At 44.7% G+C, this 23121-nt stretch overlaps 1 protein-coding gene across 2 annotated transcripts; it reads left to right on the top strand.

Moving 5' to 3' along the window:
• The first annotated feature begins 3649 nt into the window (after positions 1-3649).
• Positions 3650-21970, top strand: Ldhb (lactate dehydrogenase B). Of its 2 annotated transcripts, none has more exons than XM_055605667.1 (8): positions 3650-3757; positions 6107-6241; positions 10651-10768; positions 13083-13256; positions 15911-16084; positions 18100-18217; positions 19725-19848; positions 21633-21970. In XM_055605667.1, the coding sequence occupies exons 2-8, from the start codon at positions 6113-6115 to the stop codon at positions 21798-21800; spliced, it is 1005 nt and encodes a 334-aa protein (XP_055461642.1). In that variant the 5' UTR covers positions 3650-3757; positions 6107-6112; the 3' UTR covers positions 21801-21970. The 2 variants fall into 2 exon arrangements, with proteins under 2 accessions (XP_055461642.1, XP_055461643.1); XM_055605668.1 differs by having other exon boundaries at positions 3650-3752.
• The last annotated feature ends 1151 nt before the right edge of the window (positions 21971-23121 follow it).

Below are 23121 nucleotides of genomic sequence, written 5' to 3' on the forward strand. Positions count from 1 at the left end.
GTGTAATGCAAAATCGATGCCTCTATGAATCATCAAGGTTATTCATGTTTGGAACAATATTTTGACAGACTGGCAAAAATAAAGTCTTAATACGGAATAGGGTGTGATGAGTGTAATGAGACAGGAGGCAGATGAGGTTAGGAAGAAAAAACAAACAAACAAACAAACAAACACCTGTTCTCCGTCTGGAGAACTGTTTGTTCATGCTGGTTGGTGCAATGTAGGTGACGTCAGGACCTTTATGCAGTGGAGACCCAACCGTGCTCAAGGAGAGCGCCCCCGACTTCCCTGGAACTGCTCTGGACATGCTGCGTGGAATGCTGGGAAAGCTGTTCCCGCATCAGCTCTGCGGGAGCGCAGCTCTCTGGAAATCCTTCAAGAAAGGATTTCTAAGACCTCATGCCTGGTGGGTGACCGCCCTCACCGCCCTCCCAAGGCGTTCTTCTGAACTCTGTGAAGGAGGACACGAGCTCCAGGCTTGTTTCAGTTGCCTTGGGGAGGCGGGAACAAACAAGCGTTCTCCCCAGACCGGACAGTAATTAATTAATGAAAAGACCAGAGGAACGACCCGCCTAGTGCAGCTTGTAACCCCTCAGCCTACGAGCTGGAGCAAGAGTGAGGGAGAGCTTGTGGGAGCGTGAGTTACCCGCAAACAGCAGCATCAGTGAGAAACCTAACGCCAGCACGGGTGAGGAGTTCCTTCCAGCTGCAGTGTCTCCTTCATTTACCCTTCCTGGATCCACGTGCAGAAGGATGTACTGCTGGGAGGAGGTACAGAGCGAGCTGTCGGGGTGTGACAACCCTCCCACCCTCCTTTGAAGCGGAAGGTCACAAGGCTTCCTTGTAGGGGAGGGCGATCTCCCGATCTCCTGCTGATACCCACAGTTACTCTGACTAAAGTGGAGATGACTGTTTTGTTTAGAGAACAGGGTCCCACAATCTAGCATGGAAAGCTCTGGTTCCACCCCCGACCCTGCAAATTTGAAAATAAAACAAAATAAAGCGTCATCATTTTTTTTTTTTTTTCTTAAAAAGGGAGAAAACGTAGCAGGTAAGTGCTGTACCCGGTGTTTTCTTTCCCACAGAAGGGGCAATCTTCACCAAAGGTGTGTCCCTTGCCGCTTTCAGGCCCTCGCGGAGAAGGAGTCTAGCGCGCAGCGTTAGAAAGGCTGAGAAACCGTGCCCTAGAGCACAGCACAAACCAGTCAATATCCAGCTAGGTGGCCCATGAGGCTAGTCCTCAAAGGACTGAGCATTGAGTGAGCTCAGGAAAGATACCTGTGTCTCCCTCTTTGGCCATCAGACCATTGACACAACGGAGGGACCCCAAGGAATTGGAACTGTCTTTCTGTTCTTCCCAGTGGAGCACCTTTGGATAAATACCTTTTCTCTGCCTTAATTGCCCTGTTTAATTGGTTCTTCAGTTGGTCAGTGGAGGACAGGTATTTATACCTGACCTGTTAGGGCTTCTGGGGCCCCGCTTTTGACCTCAACAGCTAGGCAGTAACACGAGTCAATTCAAAACTACTGATATAATCCACACTATAGCTGCCTCCCTTCTGAAAAGTATAGTTAATGATTCCACAGAAAGATCGTATATTAAACCTTCAGAAGAAATGGCGGGACAATTAGAATCTAAACAGAGTTTCTCAGAGACATTGAACACTCAGTACTCCTCTCTCCAGTTGCCTGGGATTCTTTCCTGCCTTTCTCTTACAGTGCTTAACAGACTAGAGAGAAACATGGCTTAAAAGTGTCTACGGTAGGAGGTGTCGCTTACGGGTTTAGAACACACTATATGACACCCTGGATGAAAACAGAAAATTTGAAGGACAAATGAGTGTTCTAACCCTGAGTCCTAGCTCAGTTCGTTTGTTTGTTTGTACTGTATAATAATCACCCTTCCCTCCCTTACACGGGCTCAGGCTCTGGTAACCATGATTCTGCTCTGCATTTCACCAAGAACTGTTTTAGCTTCCATGCTTTTACTCTTCATTTACACAATAAGGATAGTGGGCAGCTGTTCTCTCAAACTCTGGGTTTGTACTTGGCATTTATTTATTTGACACAGGTTTCTCTGTGTAGCGCTGGCTGTCCTAGAACTCCCTCTGTAGACTAGACTGAACCCAGAGATCTGCCTGTTGCCAGTCTCCACCTCCTGAGTGCTGAGACTAGAGGCACGTGCCACTATGCCCAGTCATGAGCACATTCTCCATCTCCTATTTTACTCACTGGTATGCCTGTCCCGGCCTATTGTTATACACATTCCCATTAGCAGGCATCTTGGTCATACAGGAACGTTCTCACTACATATTTTTAAAGGGGGGAGGGCAACTTCTCTTTTGTCTAGTTTTCTTTTACATCTGTATTCAGTTTTACAGCCCATCTTGCTTCCTGAGAATGATTTTCTGCAGCTTCTTTAGCCCTTGTTGCCTAGATTTTAGCAAGTATTACCTTACAGTTGAAAAGGCATATTCTTTTCTGGATGTTTTCCCAGTACCTGGATCCCCAGGCCTTTGCTTACTTACACTAAGCAGGCACTCTACCCTGAGCCCACAGCTGCCTAAAAGGGCTATATCAAAGCTCCTCCTTTTCTTCAGTTCCTTGTTTTCCTTATTTTGCCCAGTAATGTGGTAGCTCCACACAGACTCCCCCAAACATTCACTGAGATTGAGACTAGCAGCACCACAGGAGCACAGAGCTGTACTCATACTTACACCTTTAACGCTTGGCAGGAAGAGTTCTAGTTATAGAGTTAGCAGTCATTTGCAAGAGCTAGACGCTAAAAACAAAGAGCAAAGTCTTTGTGAGTGAGATTTTGCTAGACTGGAAAACAATTTTATCATAAGAAAACAAAGCCGCCCTGAAATCTTCAGATCACCTCTGATTGCTTAATCCATGCTGGAGTAAGGAACCAGGCAGTGGGCTGGGTAAGAGGAATGGCTAAGACTGTGGAAGGCAGAATTACAGGGCTAGGGCTGCTGCGCTCAGGTAAAATGTAGTGAGATCCTGGTTCCATCTGAAGCACCGAAACACACACAAACACACACGAGGCAGCTATTAGTTGAATTAGGTATGGGGGGAGGGCGAGAGGGAGAGGAGGTTATTGCTTATCTAAGGAACTTGAATATGGCGATCAAAAGTCTGTTTTCTTCTGTTTTTATTTCGTTTTTGTTTGTTTGAAACAACCTTAACAGGGCAGCCAGGCTGGTCTCAAACTCCTGGCTTCCCTTCCGCCTCAGACTTCCCACTGCGGGGATCACAAGCGTGTGCAAGTCCCTGCTCTGGTGTGAATTCTGAAGGAGTTCATCAGCGCAGAGGCCTTTGGGAGGGATGTACCAACAGCATCTTAACCGAGACTGCTCTAAAGTTGAGTCTGAGTGCAACGTAGACACAGAATTCCGTTTGCACAAGATGGGCACGGGCCAGGAGGGCGAGAGAAACGGGTTTACGAGACAACTGCTACTGCAACGGCCGGCCATAAAGCTGTGAGAATACCGCGGCTACCGGAAGGTGACCTCCAACTTCAGAGAGCGGGGGAGTGCGTGTACACACTCCAGCCTTGTCCTTGAAGGGGATTGAGCGAGCCGAGGGGAGGGAAAGACTCGGCTCGGGTTTCCAATCACAATAGAGAAAGCTGGGAGGCTGGAGGGCGGCGGCCCCGCCTCCTTCTTGCCGAGCTAGCGTCGGCCGAGCAGCCTGCTGACTTCGCGGTGGTTCCCCTGCTTCAGCGCGCTGCAGAGCCTCCTCAGGTCTGGTAGGTTTGAGCCCAGGGTCCCAAACCTGACTCACAGAACAACAGGATGTGTGATGGGGGCAGGGAGTGCAGAGGGGTAATTGGCGGAACAGGAGGAAGGAGCTACGACACATCCACCCTTTGGGGTCTTTGCCACTGAGCATCCCCGCTCTGACCTCTTGCTTCCTGGCGGGTTTGGGCGGCCGGCCGAGGAAGCCGAGGTGGGTAGGAGCTGAAGCTGAGCTCCAGGCTGAGTCTGCACCCTGCAGGCTGGTCCCGGGCCTGTGTACTATCAGGGGAGAGACTTGCTACAGATGTACGTCAAACCTGGTCTCACCAAGTCTTTCCTTGGTCGGCAGGTGGCGAGCCCATCACCCACCCGCTGGGGCGAAGGGCCGGGGTGCAGGCTGGGGACGCAAGCCTAGGTACCTGAGAAGCGGGCGGGGGCCGGTGTGTCCTGTGAAGGTCGGAAGGTCTGGCGCCTGGTGATAAAGGCCCCTGCGATTGGAGGAATGGGGAAGAAGGAAAGTTCGGTCCTGAAGACCAGACTTCATCCCTACCCCACCCCCGCCCCTCCGCCAACGCTGCCCGCCCAGCAGCCGGTACTTGCTGGGCCTCTTTCGAAGCTGTAGGGTTTTGTTTACTTCTTGTGCTCAGTGTAGAAGCCTAGACGTGCCCCTGGGGACCTTATTCGGTATCTGCGCTGGTGCCTCCCTCGCGACCTGCTTTGCAGAAGAGAAGTCGCTTGTGGGCCGCTCTGACCAGACCTGGGCGGGGGTTGGTGTTGGGATGGGGGTAGCGAAACTAGAGGTAAAGCCTGGGCTTTAACCGTTGACACAGGAGATACTCTGCAGATACTTAGCCTATAGCACCGATTCATGTCTAATGGTTCCTTTCCGACACAGATACGGGGGAAGGGAATGTGAGTGTTGCGGGGGAGGGGAACTGTGGCTTGGGTGTTTTTCCTGCTTATCTGCAGTCACCTCTCTGATTCCACACAGGCCTGCTACAGTGCAAACTATTTTGTTCTGCTGCAGGGGGTGGGGCGGCGGCGGGAGAAGTCACACTTTTGTGTGGATATGCGATTCCGCCTGTGCTCGCTGTATCTTCAACACTGTTGCTCTTGAAATTCCCCAAACTAATTTAAAATGTTTCAGGACAGCCCAGCTGGAGATAGCCACCTTTGCTTTCCCTTTTCGTCATCTTTTCCAGACAGGATCTCGGGAAGTTTGAGACTGTGGTGGAGGATGACCTTGACGTCTCCTGATCCTCCTGCCTTCACCTCCCAAACGTTGGGATTCAGGCCTTCCTAATGCTTTCTGGAGCCTTCCTAACAGATTTTAAGCCACCTAACCAAAATAAACTTGGAGTGGGCAGGCTTTGGGAGGCTTTGCTTTTCTTACTGAAGAGATGCGGCCACCCTGTTGAAGCCACTTAAAAGAAACGGCTTGTTTCAATCCCTTTAAAGATCAGGGCTTTATCCGCAGCCCTCACAAGGCATTTCATCTTTGCATCCACCAGAAGACTACAAATGTGATTCTCTAAGGCAAAAGAACCCCCGAAGCGGTACAGACTAGGGGAATGGTTGCAAAATAAGAAAAAAAAAAAAAAAAAAAAAAAAAAAAAAAAAAAAAAAAAAAAAAAAAAAAAAAAAAACAAGTTATGGAACAAGGTAGTTGTGATTGGCCCCAGGCACTTCATTCTGTACAGCTAAGGGTTCTTTACAAGGTTAACTAAGCCAGGTTTTTTCACTTAGCTCTTTACAGATTCGAAGTGAAAACAAGGTTACAGAAAGAACTGGCTGGGCTGTAATAAACTATGCTAAAAAGGAACAGACCAAATGAACAGATTACTAAAACTGATACTTCATTGTGTAGAAACTCTGTTAAGGAGGGCAGGGCAGAAGTCAGTCTTTGACCTCTAATCATTTGTAATGGGAATTATAATCATTCGCATTGGCTTTTAAAAGAAAACTTAAATATATGTTAGCTGGTTAACATGGCTACACATGAATTCCTTATCGGGGCAAAAGAAAGAAATTAGCCTATTTAGGTGTAAATATCTGTATCTTTTAGCCAATCGTAAGCAGCTGTAACAAAAGGTCCTAGAAGTGGTGACGGCAGCCTAATCGCTCACATGGAGGCCTGCGCTCGAGGAAGAATTTTGATTGTAAACTCCTGGGGAATTTTTGCATGAATTAAATCCTCCATTAAGTGAGATGTGGTTTCTTCAAATGTAGTCTGTACTTAGACTACCCTGAGACTTCCTGTTGAGCTGTGCTTTTCTTCAGAATTGAAGCTGTGACATTTTAGGCTAGTTCTCACTCTGATTCCATCCATGTAAAATTTATTGATCGGCCTTTTCTTTCAGGACAAGATGGCAACCCTTAAGGAGAAGCTCATTGCGCCAGTCGCAGAAGAGGAGACAGCTGTCCCGAACAATAAGATCACTGTAGTAGGTGTTGGACAAGTTGGTATGGCATGTGCTATCAGCATTCTGGGAAAGGTATGTTTTAAGAGCAACATAGGTCACGATTCCTGCAGAAATGCATGGTCTGTCTGAGCAGCCTGAGATCTGTGTTGTCTTCAGAGACCCTTCAGCCATCTGAAATAACTCGCAGGGATCGGGCTTACCTTTCAGTACTTGCACATGTATCAGAGGAAGATACGTGTGCAAGAAAACCACAATTGGAGCTGCTACCGGGCTTTCTCAACACTGCTATAGTATAGTGATGTCCCCATTATATCCATATTTAAAATTCATCCATTATCGCTGCTTTTACCGCAGACTCAAGATATTTTATATCCTTACCACATCACTTTTTTTCTGTTTCACAAGCCTTTGCCTTTTTTTTTTTTTAATGGTCTGGGTCAGTTTAATGGCATCCTCTTCAGGCTTTTCTGGTGTTTCCTTGTGATTAATCAGTTGTGTCTGTTGGGTGGCTCTGATGAGAAGGAACAGCCTGGTAGCATCTCATTTCTATGGTGATAAACCAAGGCCTGTGGCTGAATGAGTGACTGCAAAATTTAGATGCAATGGACCTGTCTTCTCTTCTTTTTAGGAGAGGTTTGTAGAGGGCTTATTGATCGTGGAAGACTGTCTTCTTATTCTCAAATGTGAACCTGTGACTTTAGTTTGAAATGATTTCCAAACTTAATAGAAAGTTTGTAAAATTCTCCTAATAAATGAACATTTCTGTGTGTATCTTTAGATTCACCCTCTGCATTTTGCAGCTCTCTTTCGCCCCTTTTCTCTCTTGCTCCCTCTCTGTATATGTAAGTGTATATGTGTACGTGTGTTCCCTGAACCATTTGAGAGTATCTTGGTGAGAGCAAGCTTTCTAAGTTCTCCAGCACATTTCTTCAGAACAGGACAAAGCCTTATGTAATTGTTGCAGCTCTCAGCATCCCTTTAATGCTGCCTTGTTGTCTTCACACTTGACTCTCCGTGTGTTGTCTACCTCTCTGGACTCCTGGCTGCCCTTGCAGAAACCCCTTGAGACCTTGCTTGTTCAGGCTTCCTTAACTGTAGGAAGAGGGAAAAGCAAGAAAGTAGCCCCTCCCACCCTTCCCCCGCCGTAGAGCACACTGACTCTTTGTGTGGAGCCTGCTTGAGTTCCTCTGACCAAGCATATTCCTTCTGCTTGTGAAGTTTAATGTGTTGTTGTTTTGTTGGGAATTGAGCCCAGGACTCTTCTGCATGCTAGGCGAGCATTCTACAAGTAACCCCCTGAGTTACATTCCCAGCCCTTTTTCTTTTTCTTGCTTTTGAGATTCTGTGTGTATCCTGTGCTGCCCTCAAATTGGCATCCCTCCTGTTCCCACCTCCTGAATGTTGGGGTTACTGGTATGTGCCGTCATGCCTGACCACAAACTTTAAGTTCCTTAATTTATTTCATGCATGTGGGTGTTTTGCCGGAATGTATGTTTGTGCACTTATGCCTGAGGAGGCCAGAAGAGGTTGTCAGATCCTCTGGAACCGGAGTTGTGAGCCACCATGTGGGTGCTGGAAATCTAAACTGATTCCTTCACAAGAGCAGCCAGTGCTCCTAACCACTCAGCCTTCTCTCCTGAGTGTAAACTTTAAGTTCTCAACGATCAAGTTGTGAATCTTTTAACTGAGAAATAGGTATCTGATGTCTATTCCTTTGCTTGTCTTTCTAAATACTTCTGATTTACTAGATGCCTATGATATGTGATAGTTTCTTGAATTATGGGGGTTTCAAATGGTCTTAATTTAGTGTTCAACTCCTACTTTGTTTAAAACAGCAATTGAGCTGACATTTCTCTGTATATATGTATACATATTTTATATTCACATAAAGTTAAAGAAAAATAATTTAAAGATTGGAGTCAGGCATGATGGCACGCACCAGTAATCCCAACATTCAGGAGGTGGCAGCAGGAAGGATCACAAGTCTGAGGACAGCATGGGATATATATAGAATCTCAAAAGCAAGAAAAAGAAAAACATATGCACAGTGTAAAGGTGCCATGTACAATACTATTAAAATGCTTTATTCTAAATAATCTATAGATTTAAAAAAACAAAAAACCTCTTCTCTCTTTTTGTGTGGTCTGTTACTGTATTGCTGTGAGGTCTCCCTCTGAAAGCCAGGCTGGCCTCAGTATCTTGGCAGCCCTCCTGCATCAGCTCAGCCTTTCAGGTGCTGAGACTCTTGGCCTGCACCACCACATCCTCCTAATAGGGAACTTTTCTCATTCTCGTTTTGAGACAAAGTGACTGAGGCCAAGAAATGCTGTCACCCATCCAGTGTGACGCAGCTTCGGAAGTGAGAGCGGCACAGGTGGCCGTTCTCACATGTACACATATCAGACAGTGAATCTAAGAGTTGACAATAGAGATAAATATGTCCTGTTAGAGAGCATGCCTGCTGTACGGCGCAGGCCGTGGGTTCGATTCCTGCACCACAAACCAGCACATTATTTAGTGTGTGTGACCCACCCATTGCCACAGCAACTGCACACTGGAGAGAACTCTGGCCCTGCATCCTGCAGCTCACTGCCGCTGTCCAGAATAACTTACTACATATCCCTAGGTTAGGAAAACCTCAGGATGCAAGTTAGGGAATGGTACTAACCCGTTTGGTTAATTATTTGGAAAGTTAATATCTTTTCCTCGCCCAAAATCTTGTGCTTAAGAAGCACTTGAATAAAACTGCTGGCATCAAATACCAACGCATTGATGGTGGTCACTTATTAACGAAGAGGCAGAACCCCCGGCTGTATCTGTTCCCGTTGGCACTCGAGATTAAAAGATTTCTGCGGTCGCATTCTTGGCTTCCAACCTGCCTTGCTCCTTAGTATATTTGTATGCACAGTAAGCACATGCGCTGTGGCTCGCAGGTGGAGGGAGTTGAGCCGTTCAGCAGCGGCAGTTTGCGTCACATGCCCATGTCACAGGTGTCCCATGCTCCGCTGTATTCAGCACTCTGGTTATTTTTAGGTGCTGGCTCACCTCCTTCCTTCAGCTAAGCGTGCACTCCGAGCTAATTCTTTACACCCACTGACAGGCACTGGCACCCTGTGATATGCTTTTCAATGTGGCACTAAATCGAGTTGGCTCCCATGTGCTGTTACTAAGAGATGATTGGAACTGCTGGCACTGGCACTGGCACAGAATGCTAGGCCATTAGTAAGTGAGATGATGTCAGTTTAGGTATTGAAAAATGCAAATAAGGGCTAGCTGCATGGTGGCGCATTTCTGTAATCCCAGCACTCTGGTGGATCTTTGTGTGTTCGAGGCCAGCCTGGTCTACAAAGTGAGTCTGGTACAGCCGAGGCTACACAGGAAAACCTTGTTTCTAAAGCAAAAACAAAAACAAAAACAAACAAACAAACAAAAAGCTAATAAGGGTTTTATGGGCTCTTACATGCTCATGTTAAAGAACAAAACAAAAAAAAAAACAAAACTTTTTTTTAGAAAACATGTTTAAGTAAAAAAAAAAAAAAAAAAAAAGTAGATAAAAATTAGTGTCCATGCTGGATACAAGGCTGTCATACCTTTGACCTTGGGGTTGTTTCATGTGGGCAGACTCTTCGTCATAAGACTTGGCTGCCTTTCCTGCTGCTTGGAGCCATCCTAATCCTTCCAGGTTGTAGACCAATCAAGGCTCCAAGTTCAACTCCAAAGTGAACTCACCCTTGGAGGTTTAAATTGGATCACTGTCCCAGAAGCTCTCTGAATTATAACTTGAAGACATACACTGCCATTGTTTGAGTCGGTCTGTGTCTTTCTGTTTCTGTCTGTCTCTCCTTTGTGTGTGTGCGTGTGTGTGTGTGACCACATTCCTTATATGACCACATATATGACGACATTCCTTACCTAATATAAAGGCTTGCACTCTCGTCCGTGACTTTTACTGAGCCACCTTCGTTTCATAAGGAATCTTTGTATCTTTCTCTTGATCATCACTGAATACCAAACTCCAGCATTCTTGAGGGTTTTAGCCATTGGATGCTTGGCCATTTGTAAATGGCTTTCATAGGGTAGACTGTGCTAAGCCATCCTTGTGTAGCTCAGGGTACTATATCAGAGTTACATTATTTATAACCAGACACTTGGTGAGCAATTTGAACGAGAAGATGCTTTATTTTCGCACACAGACCGTCCTGGCAGGGAAGGCATGGTAGCGGGATTGTAAGGTCACTTGCTTATGTCTTTGTAGTTTGGGCTGGGAAAGCCAGGAAGTAAAGCCAGCTATAATGTAAACACCAAGGCTTACTCCCCACCCCCATGACCCACTCGTCTAGTGAGGCTTCATGTCCTAAAGGGTCGACAGTCTCCCCAGATAGTGCTGCTGGCTGGGACCCGCATGTTCAGATCTCGAGAGCCTGTCGGATGCTTCACACTCAAACCGCAGCAGGAATGAATGGCTGACTTTGTGTTTCTAGTCTCTGGCTGATGAACTTGCCCTTGTGGATGTCTTAGAAGACAAACTCAAAGGCGAGATGATGGATCTGCAGCATGGGAGCTTATTTCTTCAGACTCCGAAAATTGTGGCCGATAAAGGTAGGTAGTTTCTCTGCGTGAATAGAGTTACAGGAAGGTAATTTTATTACAAACAGATACTTGGGACATGGGGAAAGTTCCTAAGGGTGAGTCAGAGGGCATTAAATGAGAAAATCATTGCTTTGAAGCGTCAATATCCCTTGTGATTTACACATTAAAAAAAAAATCCTTAAGTCAATCCTACATCATGATATGTTCCTGCTAATCTGGAACACTTGTACAGAGATTAAAACCTCATTTTTTTTTCTTTTCAATTTAGAAAAGATGAAAAGTTGATCAGGATGAAAAGTTGATCATCCACTTTTAACTTACAGCTGTTACTCTCTGGTGCTACAGATCAAACCCAGGGCTTTGCAGGATTCCAGGCTAGTGCTCAGGGTATCCCTGGAGTATTCACTTTTAAACTTTTGTTTGTTTGTTTTTTCTTGGAGACAGGGATTCTTTGTATAGCTGTGGCTGTCCTTGAACTCACTCTATAGAACAGGCTGGCCTCAAACTCACAGAGATCTACCTGCCTCTGCCTCCCAAATGCCGGGATTAAAGACATGCACGACATTGCCTGGATAGACTATTTTTTAGTTAGGAAAGGTTGAAATTGTAGGGCAATGGTTTTCAGTAATTGTTTACAACAAATGCTCAGGATCTATTGTAGTAATTTCATAGACTACAAAATTTCCCTCTACTTAGCATTGGTCCCCTGTTTTGTTTTATTTTTAATTTAAAATTTGTTCTCAATTTTACATTTGGTAGAATGTACAGTCATTAAAAATGAGATTCTTCTCCAGGTCTGCGGCCACATCACCAGAAGAAAATTACAGATTGTAACACGTTCCCTGTGTGCATCTTCGTCATACAGGCCAACTTTTCCACGTCAGCTTCTAAAATCCATTTTCTGGAGCTTCCGCTGCTAGGCTCTCGTAGCGTGTGAACATTTTGTCCCGAGAGGCCGTGTAAAATGTGGCCCTGCACTCCACATGCCAGTTGTCACCTTCATGAGCTTTATTTCCCAAGCACGTGCCCTTCGTTCATTGTGGTTGCTTGCATCACATCTCATGGAATCTGGTTTATCCGGAACTCACCATGCACTTGAGGCCTGCCCCTCCTAATTGCTGTGCAGTGCTAGGCCTGGCAACGCAATTATATTTCTGAAGTGAAAGTTTAGATGCATTCTTTAAAAAAAAAAAATCCTTTTAAAAACCTGCCTCTCAAAAGTAAGAAACCTCCAGCAGGGCATGTATGCAGTACCTCAGTGGTCCCAGGGTCATCTTCCAGGGCCTCAGCTCCCTTCTTCTTCCTGTTCTGCCAATACAGTGCTAGGAGTTTCTTCCTTTCTTCTGTGTCCAGCAACTGGTTGCCTTGAAGAAAGGAGATACTAGCCATTACTTACTGGGTAGTAACCTTCAGGGCCTGCGTCAGGTGATTGGGTCATTTCATCCTCGCCTTCAAAACACAGTTGTATGGTACAAACAGTACTGTACCCTGCATTTTATGAGAAAGACTGTTAATAACTGCCGGAAGTACTATTACAACCCAGGTTATTGATGAGAATAAACTGTTGCATTGGAATTTGCTTATCATATCAAATCTTAGCCTGTATATCTTGAAAAACTGAAATACTGACATGGCTCCTTAGAAGGAAAACAAAATTCTTAAAAAATTAACACTGCTAGAACATAAAGGGAGGGTGGGATCGGGAGGGGAGGAGGAAGGGGCTTATGGGGGGATGCAAAATGAATAAAGTGTAATTAATAAAAAATTAAAAAAAATAGGAAAAAAAATAATCTTCCTTAACAAATATGACTGGGCATGGTGGCGCACACCTTTAGTCCCAGCACTCAGGAGGCAGAAGCAGGTAGTTCTAGGCTGGCCTGCTGTACATGGTGAGTTCCAAAGTTCCAAGCCAGACAGCACTGCACAGTGCCAGTGTCTTACACATGCCCACATTCAGGGATGCAAATGCAAGGAAATCTTGGGTTGGGTTTGGTTTGGCTTGGTTTTTTTTGAGACAGGTTTTCTCTGTGAAATAGAGCCCTGTCTGGATAGGACTCCACTCAGTTTATAGACCAGGCTAGCCTCGAACTCACAGATTCACCTGCCTCCGCCTCTGCCTCCCACAGGCTGGGATTAAAGGTGTGTACCACCACCACCTGGCTCAAATAAATCTTTTAAAAACACAATCTTTAATTACAAAAATATTCAGTTCTCATAAGTTTTGGGAGATTTTCCATGGTGAAGCTTCTAGAACATACCAGAGATGGCATGTCTGGCCAAGGAGTTGAATTTAAGGTTCACCCTGTTGTCGTCTTTCTTCAAGATTACTCCGTGACAGCCAATTCTAAGATCGTGGTGGTGACTGCAGGGGTCCGCCAGCAGGAGGGGGAGAGTCGACTCAACCTGGTGCAGAGAAACGTCAGCGTCTTCAAGTTCATTATTCCTCAGGTCGTCAAGTACAGCCCCGACTGCACCATCATTGTGGTTTCCAACCCAGGTACTAACAGGCTGCTTTAACCGGAATGGTGGCCTGTCTGGTTCCAGACGTCTGGGGCGGGGGACTCATTGTTTTGGGTTTGTTCACTAACAGAGGCGGCCCACGTATCCTTTGTTACTGGTAAAGAAAGATGGTATTTGTGAAGCAGATGCCTCCATCCCAGGCCAAATGTTCAAAAATGTGAGAAGTCTTGTCTTGTGGGTTTTCATCTGTGTTTGTGTAGAGTTGTGAGGCTTTACACGTTTAGATGATGTGAAGGTGGAGCTGGGAGATGACTGAGTTAAAGTACATGCTATGAGAACATGATCATGTCAGTGAGGATTCCCAGAATACACATTCCCAGGCTGGGAGACCACATCATTAATTTCAGTGCCAGGGAGACAGAGACGGGAGGATCCCTGGTACTCTTGGCCAGCCAGCCTCACCAAATTGGTGAACTCTGGGTTAGCTAGGAAATCCCATCCCAAAATAAGGTGGGAGCAACTGAGGAAGACTCAGTGTAGACCTTGGCCTTCACACTCACACAGGCACATGTGTCCTCTCGTGTCCAACACACTGCAGCCCATGACACCACCTGTGTAGTCTAAGAAATAAAAAAAAACTATGCGAAGCATTGTTTATAGCCTCTTCTGGGCCTTATTGGCCCAGGATAAAGATCAGTGCAGACTCACAAAGCAAAGTACACATCACTGTGCTGCCACTGAGCCATTCACTTGAATTGATAAGTCGGGTGCTATAGCCACATGTCCCGAGGGGGCTTGGAAGTCAGGGCGTGGAGAGGATGGCTTGCCAGTTAGAAACACTGGCTACTCTTGCAGGGGAGCCAGGTTCAGTTCCCAGCACCTATATGGTGGCTCACAGCCTTGTGTAACCTCAGTTCTGATGCCCTCTTCTGGACACTGCATGTAGCATACAGACAAAGAGGTAGGTAAACTCCGGTAAAATAAAAATAAATATGGAATCATGTCTTGTAACCTGGTATCAACCAATTATTTTTTTCTTTTTCTTTTTATTACTGTTGTTTAAAACAAACAAACAAACAAAAACGTACCTTTGCAATGGCTGAGCTGGTTTTTGCTTTGACGTTTTCTCTCCATAGCCTTTTTTTTTCTGTTTATAAAAAGAAAGTTTTCTAAAAATAGTTCAGGTCATGTAACTAAATTATATTTTGTTATGTGCCAGACCAAATGGTTAAAGTTAAGTCTCTGTCATCAGCTCCTTTCCCCCCTTTCTTTTGGGTGTACTGAACACTATATGGTAGGCGAGCATTCTGCCACTGAGCCTGTCACCCAGCTCAGTGTCGCACATCTTTTGTCTGTCATTTACCATCAAAGTTACTGCATGATGGTGAGCACAGATGGTATATTGGTAAAATGGTAGCACTGCCTCGAATCCTTCGTCTGAGGGGTTACGACTAAGCCTGGGTGGGGAGTCAGTGCACTTCCCTTACTACTGGGAGTTGGGACCTGAGAGGAGATGGTTTCTTTATTCTCATTCTTCATGAGCCTGGATTGGGGCTTCCTGAATGGCTCAGTCATGTACATAAACACATGTGGCAGATAGATATGGACCAGAAATGGCAGACTGCTAGCTGTATTCCATGTGTCCCCATCCTGCTGCACAGGTGATTACATCACTTCAGAGGCAGAGCTTCAGAGTGTGAATCTCCAGAAAAGCATTTCCGGTGCATTAAAGTCAGCAAATGAAAGGCATGGTCCAGTCAGAGTGTGTGCCTAAAATACCTTCGCCAGGCTTCAAAGAGGACAGCAGGGGTGGGGATTGCCAGACCTGCTGCCAGCTTTTCTGCCAGGGTGCACATCCCTTCTCATCCAGCACAGCCTGTAGCTTCTGTGACCCAGAGAAGTTTTTTACCACCGTGTCACACAGATGAATCCAGCCGTGGGATAGTAATGACATGGATTCCATGATAGTTTATGGGACAGTTTCACAGTTGAGAAGATGTATACTGGCCACTTTGCTAACTTAGAAATGGCGTTTGTGATGACAGCCGTCACCATTATTAGACTGTTAGAATAGGTGGCAATCTGAGTGAGTCACTGTCCTCTTGCTGTGAAGAGACGCCATGACCACAGCAGCTCTTATAAAAGGGAGCATTTAATTGGGGATTGCATGTAGTTTCAGGCATTTAGTCCATTATCGTGGTGGGAGCAGGCATGCAGATGGACACTACATCCTGAGCCGTGGGCAGAGAGAGGAAGTCTGGGCCTAGCATGGGCTTTTGAAACCTCAAAGCCCACCCCCAGTGACACACTTCCTCCAACAAGGCCACACGTCCTAATGCTTCTAATACTTTCAGTGTCACTCCCTGGGGACTAAACTTTCAGCTTTGTGAGCCAATGGAGGTCATTCTTATTCAAACCACAGTGAGGGCTGGACCAACTCTTTTTCTTTCTGTCAGTGAAGCTAATTGACTTGCAGAGCTCCTACTCAGGTAATGATGCATAGGCACAGTTTTTACATATTTCATGTTTACAGCTTCCAACTTAACTGCCTGACCCGACTATGAAATGTTGAGTTACACACCTATTTCTGGCCACGGCTCCCTAGAGAGACAGGTGTGTTTGGGAGAGAGAAGCCAGAGCACCTACCAGTTGGTTCCAATGTACTTTCCTTATTTTTTCTAAAACGTTTAGTGGACATTCTTACGTATGTCACATGGAAACTGAGCGGGCTGCCAAAGCACCGTGTGATTGGAAGCGGGTGCAATCTGGATTCTGCTCGATTTCGCTACCTCATGGCCGAGAAGCTGGGCATTCATCCCAGCAGCTTCCACGGATGGATTCTGGGCGAACATGGAGATTCCAGTGGTAAGGAGAGGAGTTTCCTCTGTGCCTCCCGGTTACTCAGACTGCTCTTGACTCTTCTGCTTCGTTGCACATTTTTGTTTCCTGTGCTTTGCTATATTTCTGAAAGGGTTCAGAAGTAGCAGAGTTATGTTTCAAATTCTGTTCGTTTGCTTTTTATTTTGTCATCTATTCTTCGGTCCACCTAGCTCTCTTTTGTTTGTTTTAGAGACAGTCTCTTTGTATGTATGGCTCTGGCTATCCTGGAACTGACCATGTAGACTTTGAACTCAGAGATCTACCTACCTGCTTTCTCTAGTGCTGAGAGTAAAGGCTGTCCGCGGCCGTGCCGGCTCCATCTAGCTATTTTTAAAATATCTGTGTGAACACCTGCACACATGTAGAAATCAGACAATTTTCAGGAGGTGGTTTTCTTCTATCATGAGGGTACCAAGAATCATACTCAGGCCACCAGGCTTGGCAGCAAACATCTTTACTTGCCGAGCCGTCTTGCCTTTCTCACGCTATTCATCCATTAAAAAGGAATCGGTCATGCGGTTCTCTCCCTATATCCTTTAATGCGTGCTTTCTTCTGTTCTTTCTTTTCCTCCTCCTTGTTTGCTTTTTTGTTTGTTTTGCTTTGTTTTGTGGTTTGTTCAGGTTGGCCTAACATTCTCAGTAGCAGCAGATGCCCTTAAACTCTGATCCTCCTGCCTCTGTCTCCTCATTGTTGGGATGGACACTTAGGGACTTTTATTTTTTATAACCACAGCACAGGAAGCAAAATCAGAAGATGTAACTTTGATCCCATGTTTAATGCACAGGCCGTTTGCAAATGTCACCCTCTTAGGTCCTGTGAGCCCTTTCCCCATCTGGGCCCATCATGAATTGTACCTCATTCTGTTTCCTGAGTCTCCCTTAGTCTGGGGCCATTCTTGTTTTGCATGTTTTCAAGATGCTGACAATTTTGGAGTGTGACTGTCCATCCATGTTTGCTTCTGAATAGCTTCCATGCTTCCAGATAAGTACTATGCAGGCGGGCTCTCCGGCTGTGGCGCCTCTGCCATGCTTTCAGGTGGATATGCAGGGCTTTGCTCCCTCACTATTGTGTCAGTTTTCCCATTTCCATCTTGACCTGTAACGAGGCCATGGAATTAATTGGCCATGGAATGAAAGGAAAGTCATTCCTTCTTGGGACAGATTAGACAGATCCATGGTTTTCCATGAGTTAGCCTGGCACAGGAGACATGGTGGACCAAGGGGGTCTTATAGTTTAGTTGCCACAGTGTGCACTTGCAGTACACTGTAGCTGAGCCACTGTCCATGCCGTCTGAGTAACCAGTGTTCTCTGAAAGTCCCTAAGAAGCATGAGACAGGGAGTTCAAAGTTCAGTTCCCATGTTTGTTTGTAGACATTCTCCCCTAAATTAAGAAGACCCTAATTAATGATAGCTGTGTCGGGTATAATTATCCTACTTTTTTTCTCCTTAGGAAGAAAGGGGCTTTTGTTACCAAAACATCCCCAGTGGAGAAGTTTATATTTTTAAAATTGAGTGTTTTAGGATGGCCCTAAACTGTAATCCTTTGTGATTTTTTACAAACCTAGAGATTTGGAAAGAATTTTATGTTCTCTATGAACGATGCAATGACTGTTTTGAGCCTCGTCTGTTGGAAGTTAAAAGGTCAGTAGTAGAAGCTGGAGACTGGCAGATGGCCCAAGTTCAGTGTCTAGCACTCACGTCAGGTGGCTCGCAGCTGCCTGCAGTCCCAGACCCAGGTGTTTTGAATCCTCTTCTGGACTTTTTGGCAACCTGAACATAGCCACACACGTGTGTACATAATAAAAAAAAATGAAACATTTTTAAAGGTCAGTCGATTGCTAGTTAAAGGCAAATATCAGAACAACTATCTCTCCAAAGGGAAAGGCAGCTCTACCAGAGACAATTGCCATTAGAATGGTGCCAACCTGTGTTGGGATAATTTGCATCAGAGTTGAAATCTGAGATAAGAAAAACAAAAAGGTTTGTTTTGTTTTCACAGTGGCTGTGTGGAGTGGGGTGAATGTGGCAGGAGTCCCCCTCCAGGAGCTGAATCCAGAAATGGGAACGGACAATGACAACGAGAACTGGAAGGAAGTGCATAAGATGGTGGTGGATAGGTGAGTTCAGGAGAGATCCTGTCCCGCCCAGGCACATAAAATCCTAAGCTGTTTCCACACTTCCTGCTCAGATGGCTCTGCACCTTATGAGAAAAAAAGATTTTTATAGACCAGTCGCACTTGCTCTACAAGTCTCCAGAGAATGCAAATGGGTTTGCTGTGGAGGTAAGCATGCAATTGCCTAGTGAGAGGGGCCTTCACCTTGCCACCTGTCAACAAATAAGGCCTGGCTCCTCCACAGTGGTAAGCTGAACCCTGTTAGGCACAGCACCACATGTACACACTCTGGAAGTGTCTAGCCAACACTGTTCTTATCCCCTGCCCCTACCCCATTAAAGATGTCTCCCACCTTAATCTTGTTTTCCAAAAGCCATTTCTTGTTACCAACCACTCTCCTTTATGGTCTTCCTGCCCCAAATAATATATACGTTTGAAATACAGCCCATAATACCGGCTTGCACTCAGATTCTGACCCTGAAGCTAACTATAGTGCCGGAGGCCATTTAACCTTCAAGATTATCGTCACTCTTCTCCCAGGTGCATTAAGTGTGGGTCATAACTGTCCATAATCTTGCCCTCTCTGGACACCTTAGTGTGTGTAAAGTGTAAGACTGTAGACTTGTCAAGACGAATCCAGCCACATATTACACTAAGGGACACATACTTATCACTAACCAGCATTCAGAAAGTGTTACTATTGCAAAGAGGTTTTTGTTTTTGTTTTTGTTTTTGTTTTTTTTTTTCAGGAAGATTGCTGCCTCAAATATGGAAGTTTTATTTAGAATGCTTTTTCTTAGGCTTGTGTATAGAAAAATATCTGAATGTTGGGAAAGTCCTTAGATTTTCAGTTCCGTTAATGCCTCGACTTTATGAGTGAGCTGACTGTCCATCTGAGTGGCGGCCTCACCTATCTTTCATTGCTTCCTAAATTCACTAATATATTTGGAAGTATACTTGTATGTAAATTAATGTTGGTTGGATACGTTTTTAAGGATTTGAGAGATTCCTTATCAATTAAGAGTATATACTGTCCTGTAGAGGACTGGATTTAAGTTCCCAGTACTCACATCCAGCAGCCCATGATTGCCTGTAACTCCAGCTCCGTGGGCATCTGGTACCGCTGGTCTCTTGATACTGGCATTCATGAATGCACCCTCAGGCACACAGACATATGGACACACAATTAAAAATATACTTGAGAAGAATATGCATTCTTAAACACTGTGATATCATAAACATTCTCCGACACCTATGTGTCACCTGCCATTTAGTTCTTACACTTATTTTATTTGCACATTAATTCCCTTGATGTTTGGAAAGAAAGATGCATCTTCTCCTTTACTAAGAAAAGGAAGTAAAGCCAAAAACATTCAGAAACTGGCCAAGATGAGCAGTAGTCAGAGACAGAGCAGGCACCAGCCACTGTCAGGTCTCAGTGGTCTCTCCTGTGGTCCGTTTTCTGTCAGGCTCCAATGGTCTCTCCTGTGTCTTGTTCTCTGTTCTCTAGTGCCTATGAAGTCATCAAGCTAAAAGGCTACACCAACTGGGCCATTGGCTTAAGTGTGGCCAACCTCATTGAATCCATGCTGAAAAACCTATCTCGGATTCACCCCGTGTCTACGATGGTGAAGGTGAGCGAGTGCTGCAAGGTGCAGCAGGATGTCTAATCTTATGTTGCATAACGAGGCTCGTCTAAGAAAGACCAGGGAAACTTCCAGTTCACAGTTACTTCCGCATCTAGTGTTTATAAGCTTATTCTTTCTTTCCAACCAAAGTCTAGGACAAAAATGCTTAACTTTGTGGGAGCTAAAATGTCTGGTTTGTTTTCTTGTATGCTGTAAAACTATTAACTATGAATCCTATTCAGAACCTACCTCTACTATACCATTAAATCAGCGTATAATAGTTTCGTCATAAGTTTATGTAATAAACTATAGACAGACCTTCATGTAGTGCTTGATAACATAGCAAAATTAGCTTAATTTAAAAAAATATGAAGCAAACATACAAGAGGCAAAAAGAAACTGAGCTGGAAACTGGGATTTATCTCAATTGAGAGAGTGCTATGAGGCCCTAGGTTCCATTCCCTAGAACTGTTCAAATCAGGTGCAGTTGTGTGGATTTATTATCTGAGCCCCGAGGATATAGACACAAAAGGACCAGAAGTTCAAAGTCCTCCCGAGCTTCATAGCAAGCTTGAGATGAACCTGAGCTGCATTACCTCCTTGGAATGAAATTCATTGAAAAAAGTAAAGTTACATTGAAACAACATAAATAGCAAGTGAGTCATTACCACACATCAATGTCAAGAGTGAAAAAAAATGATGAGCTGTCATAGGTGGGATCCCAAGACCAAGCTAGCTGGCTGGGCACCCTGAATTGGCAAGATCTGAGTTTAAGTGAGAGATCCTGCCTTAACACTCAAAGTGAAGAGCTGTCAAGGAAGACATCTGATGACAACTCTGACTTCTAAATGCATGCATACACACACTCACACAGAAACATGCCTGCACATATGCATGCCACACATACAGAAAGGTATTTTAGGAGTACAGCATGGCACCAGATGTTTGGTGTTTAGAGTACTATGCACAATTTACAAGGCGAGTATGGGAAAACTTGAGTAACTGTTGACTTTGGGGGAGCATGCAGAAGAATGTTTTTATTTGAGGTCAGTAGTTTTAAAAATTAAGAGAACCTGTTAAATATAATTAATCCATTAGTTATATAGGGAAATTGACACTGTAATCAATTCCCTTATTTAAAGTGGCAAAGCATTTGAGAAAGGCTAAAATGAGAAAAGTTAACTACTATTCAATTCCAGTTCCAGTGGATCTGGCTTTTGTAGACACCTGTCCTCATGTACACATAAACTCACAGACATATTTAAAAAACAAAAACAAAAACAACTTTGTATTGTTGTTGTTTGGTTTTTGAAAAACAAAAAGGTTTTTTGTGTAATCCTGGTTATCCTGGAACCTGCTCTGTAGATCAGGCTAGTGTCAAATTTAGAGATTCCCAAGTGCTGGGGTTAAAAGCATGCATTATAGGCACCAAAAATAAAATCAAATCTTGGATAACAAAATGAGATAGTCATCTGCATTTATGGCATTTATCCATTGAGGAAAACAGTTTAAAAAACATTTAAAGATTCATATAGCAAATTGTTCTTAAGCAGAAAACAATGTCTGACTTAAAAACTTAAGTACAGACTACTTTCTTGAAGCTGGTTTTATTGTAGAGTAAGTTTTCACAGTCTATAAATATAAAACTGGATTCAAAACTTCAGTGTACGGAGAACATATGGACCAGTTAGATGAAAAATAGAGAAGGAAATTGTGTTTATTGGATCCAACATAATCCTCTGGTTACTCATGCCTCATGCCTTGTCTAAACACTTTTGTTGCTGTCACAGGGCATGTATGGCATTGAGAACGAAGTCTTCCTCAGTCTTCCTTGCATCCTTAATGCTCGGGGGCTGACCAGCGTCATCAACCAGAAGCTGAAGGACGAGGAGGTCGCTCAGCTCAGGAAGAGTGCAGACACACTCTGGAACATCCAGAAAGACCTAAAAGACCTGTGACTGCCAGGTCCTAGGCTGTAGAAATACAAACCTCCAATGTGACTAACCATGAACCTTTAGTTTTTTGCTTCTTCCCTGACATGTGATATGAGCTCACAGTTCAAAGCCCAGGCTTGTTTGATGTTTGCACTTGGAGCTCCTGAACAAATAAAGTTATCTATGGCAGCATACTTCTATATGTCTTTCTCTGGCTTACTTGCAATGCTTCTCCCTTTGTAGCCAGGACTAACCTTGAACTTGAGCTCTTCTAGCCTCAGCCTCCTTGGTTGTTGAGATTAGAAGCTCAGCTTGTGTGCTTCTCCTTTGTTCAATGCTTTATGAAAAGTTGTGATAATCTTCCTGCGCTGACAATGTCCCTAGAGCCCACCATCTACATCCCTGTAACCACCTTCCAGACAGCACCAGAATATTCAGTGTGTCCCATAATTTTCATGTTTTGCGAATATGGTTACATTTTTGGAGATGTTTGATTGTGTTCATGTGTAGGTATGTGCACATGAGGCCGCATGGGTCAGAGGCCTTGAGGCCAGAGTCACAGGTCACCTGTTACCAGTTCTGGGAAAAATACGTTCTTAACCACTGAACCATCTCACCAGCTATGACAACAGTTTTCGGGGTATAGCCAGGGAAATAATTGGTGTGTGTGCCTTTTATATAAGGTGGTCTGTTTTAATTATCTGAAAGGAAGAAGACTTTTTCTGAAATTGTAAATGTGTTGGAGTTGTCTTAGATAGTGAAAGAAAAGGAATGTTTGAGCTGAGTCACACAGACCCAGGTGTTGGGAAGGCAGTATAATATGGAAACTCGGAGGTATGTAAGGCAGATTGACTTAACTGGTCCCAGTTTATGTGAGCTGTCTAGGACTGAGTTTGGGGATGGCTAAAAGCTATCATAACAACCCTGGGTTTGGCATTCGGCTCTGTCCTCCATTGATTGCAGTCTGGGAAGGTTGCCTGCTGTGTAACCAAACCTAAGCCTTAATTCCTACATCCATGAACAGTGACGGTGATGGTTTCTCAATATGAATGCTTTACCACATTTCTGATTGATCTCCTGTGCCGAGGCTGAAGCCCAGGGCCCGGCAAGAGCTGTGTGACTGCTGCATCACTAGCCTGAGCAGTAGAGACAAAATGAGAAAACTAGGTAGAACTCTAAGTACAAGGCTTGGCCATATGGAGGCTAACAGAAGTGCTTACTGTTGCAGATGTTTGCAGACGTCAGCCTCCCAAGTTATGAAGTATTTCTTCTCCTTAGCACTAGTGATACTTTGGACTGGATGGCACTTGGGTGTAGAAAGCAGATGGTGACATGTTTGGCACCA

This window comes from Psammomys obesus, unplaced genomic scaffold (genome assembly GCF_907164565.1).
Source record: "Psammomys obesus unplaced genomic scaffold, mPsaObe1.curated_primary_1811, whole genome shotgun sequence".
Classification (NCBI taxonomy): Eukaryota; Metazoa; Chordata; class Mammalia; order Rodentia; family Muridae; genus Psammomys; species Psammomys obesus.

Excerpts from the sequence above, each read along its gene's own strand:
- Ldhb (XM_055605667.1), top strand. The coding sequence starts at position 6,113 with ATGGCAACCCTTAAGGAGAAGCTCATTGCGCCAGTCGCAGAAGAGGAG. Across the intron at positions 13,257-15,910 it reads CATTGTGGTTTCCAACCCAG|TGGACATTCTTACGTATGTC; the intron begins GTACTAACAGGC and ends TAAAACGTTTAG. Across the intron at positions 19,849-21,632 it reads CCGTGTCTACGATGGTGAAG|GGCATGTATGGCATTGAGAA; the intron begins GTGAGCGAGTGC and ends TTGCTGTCACAG.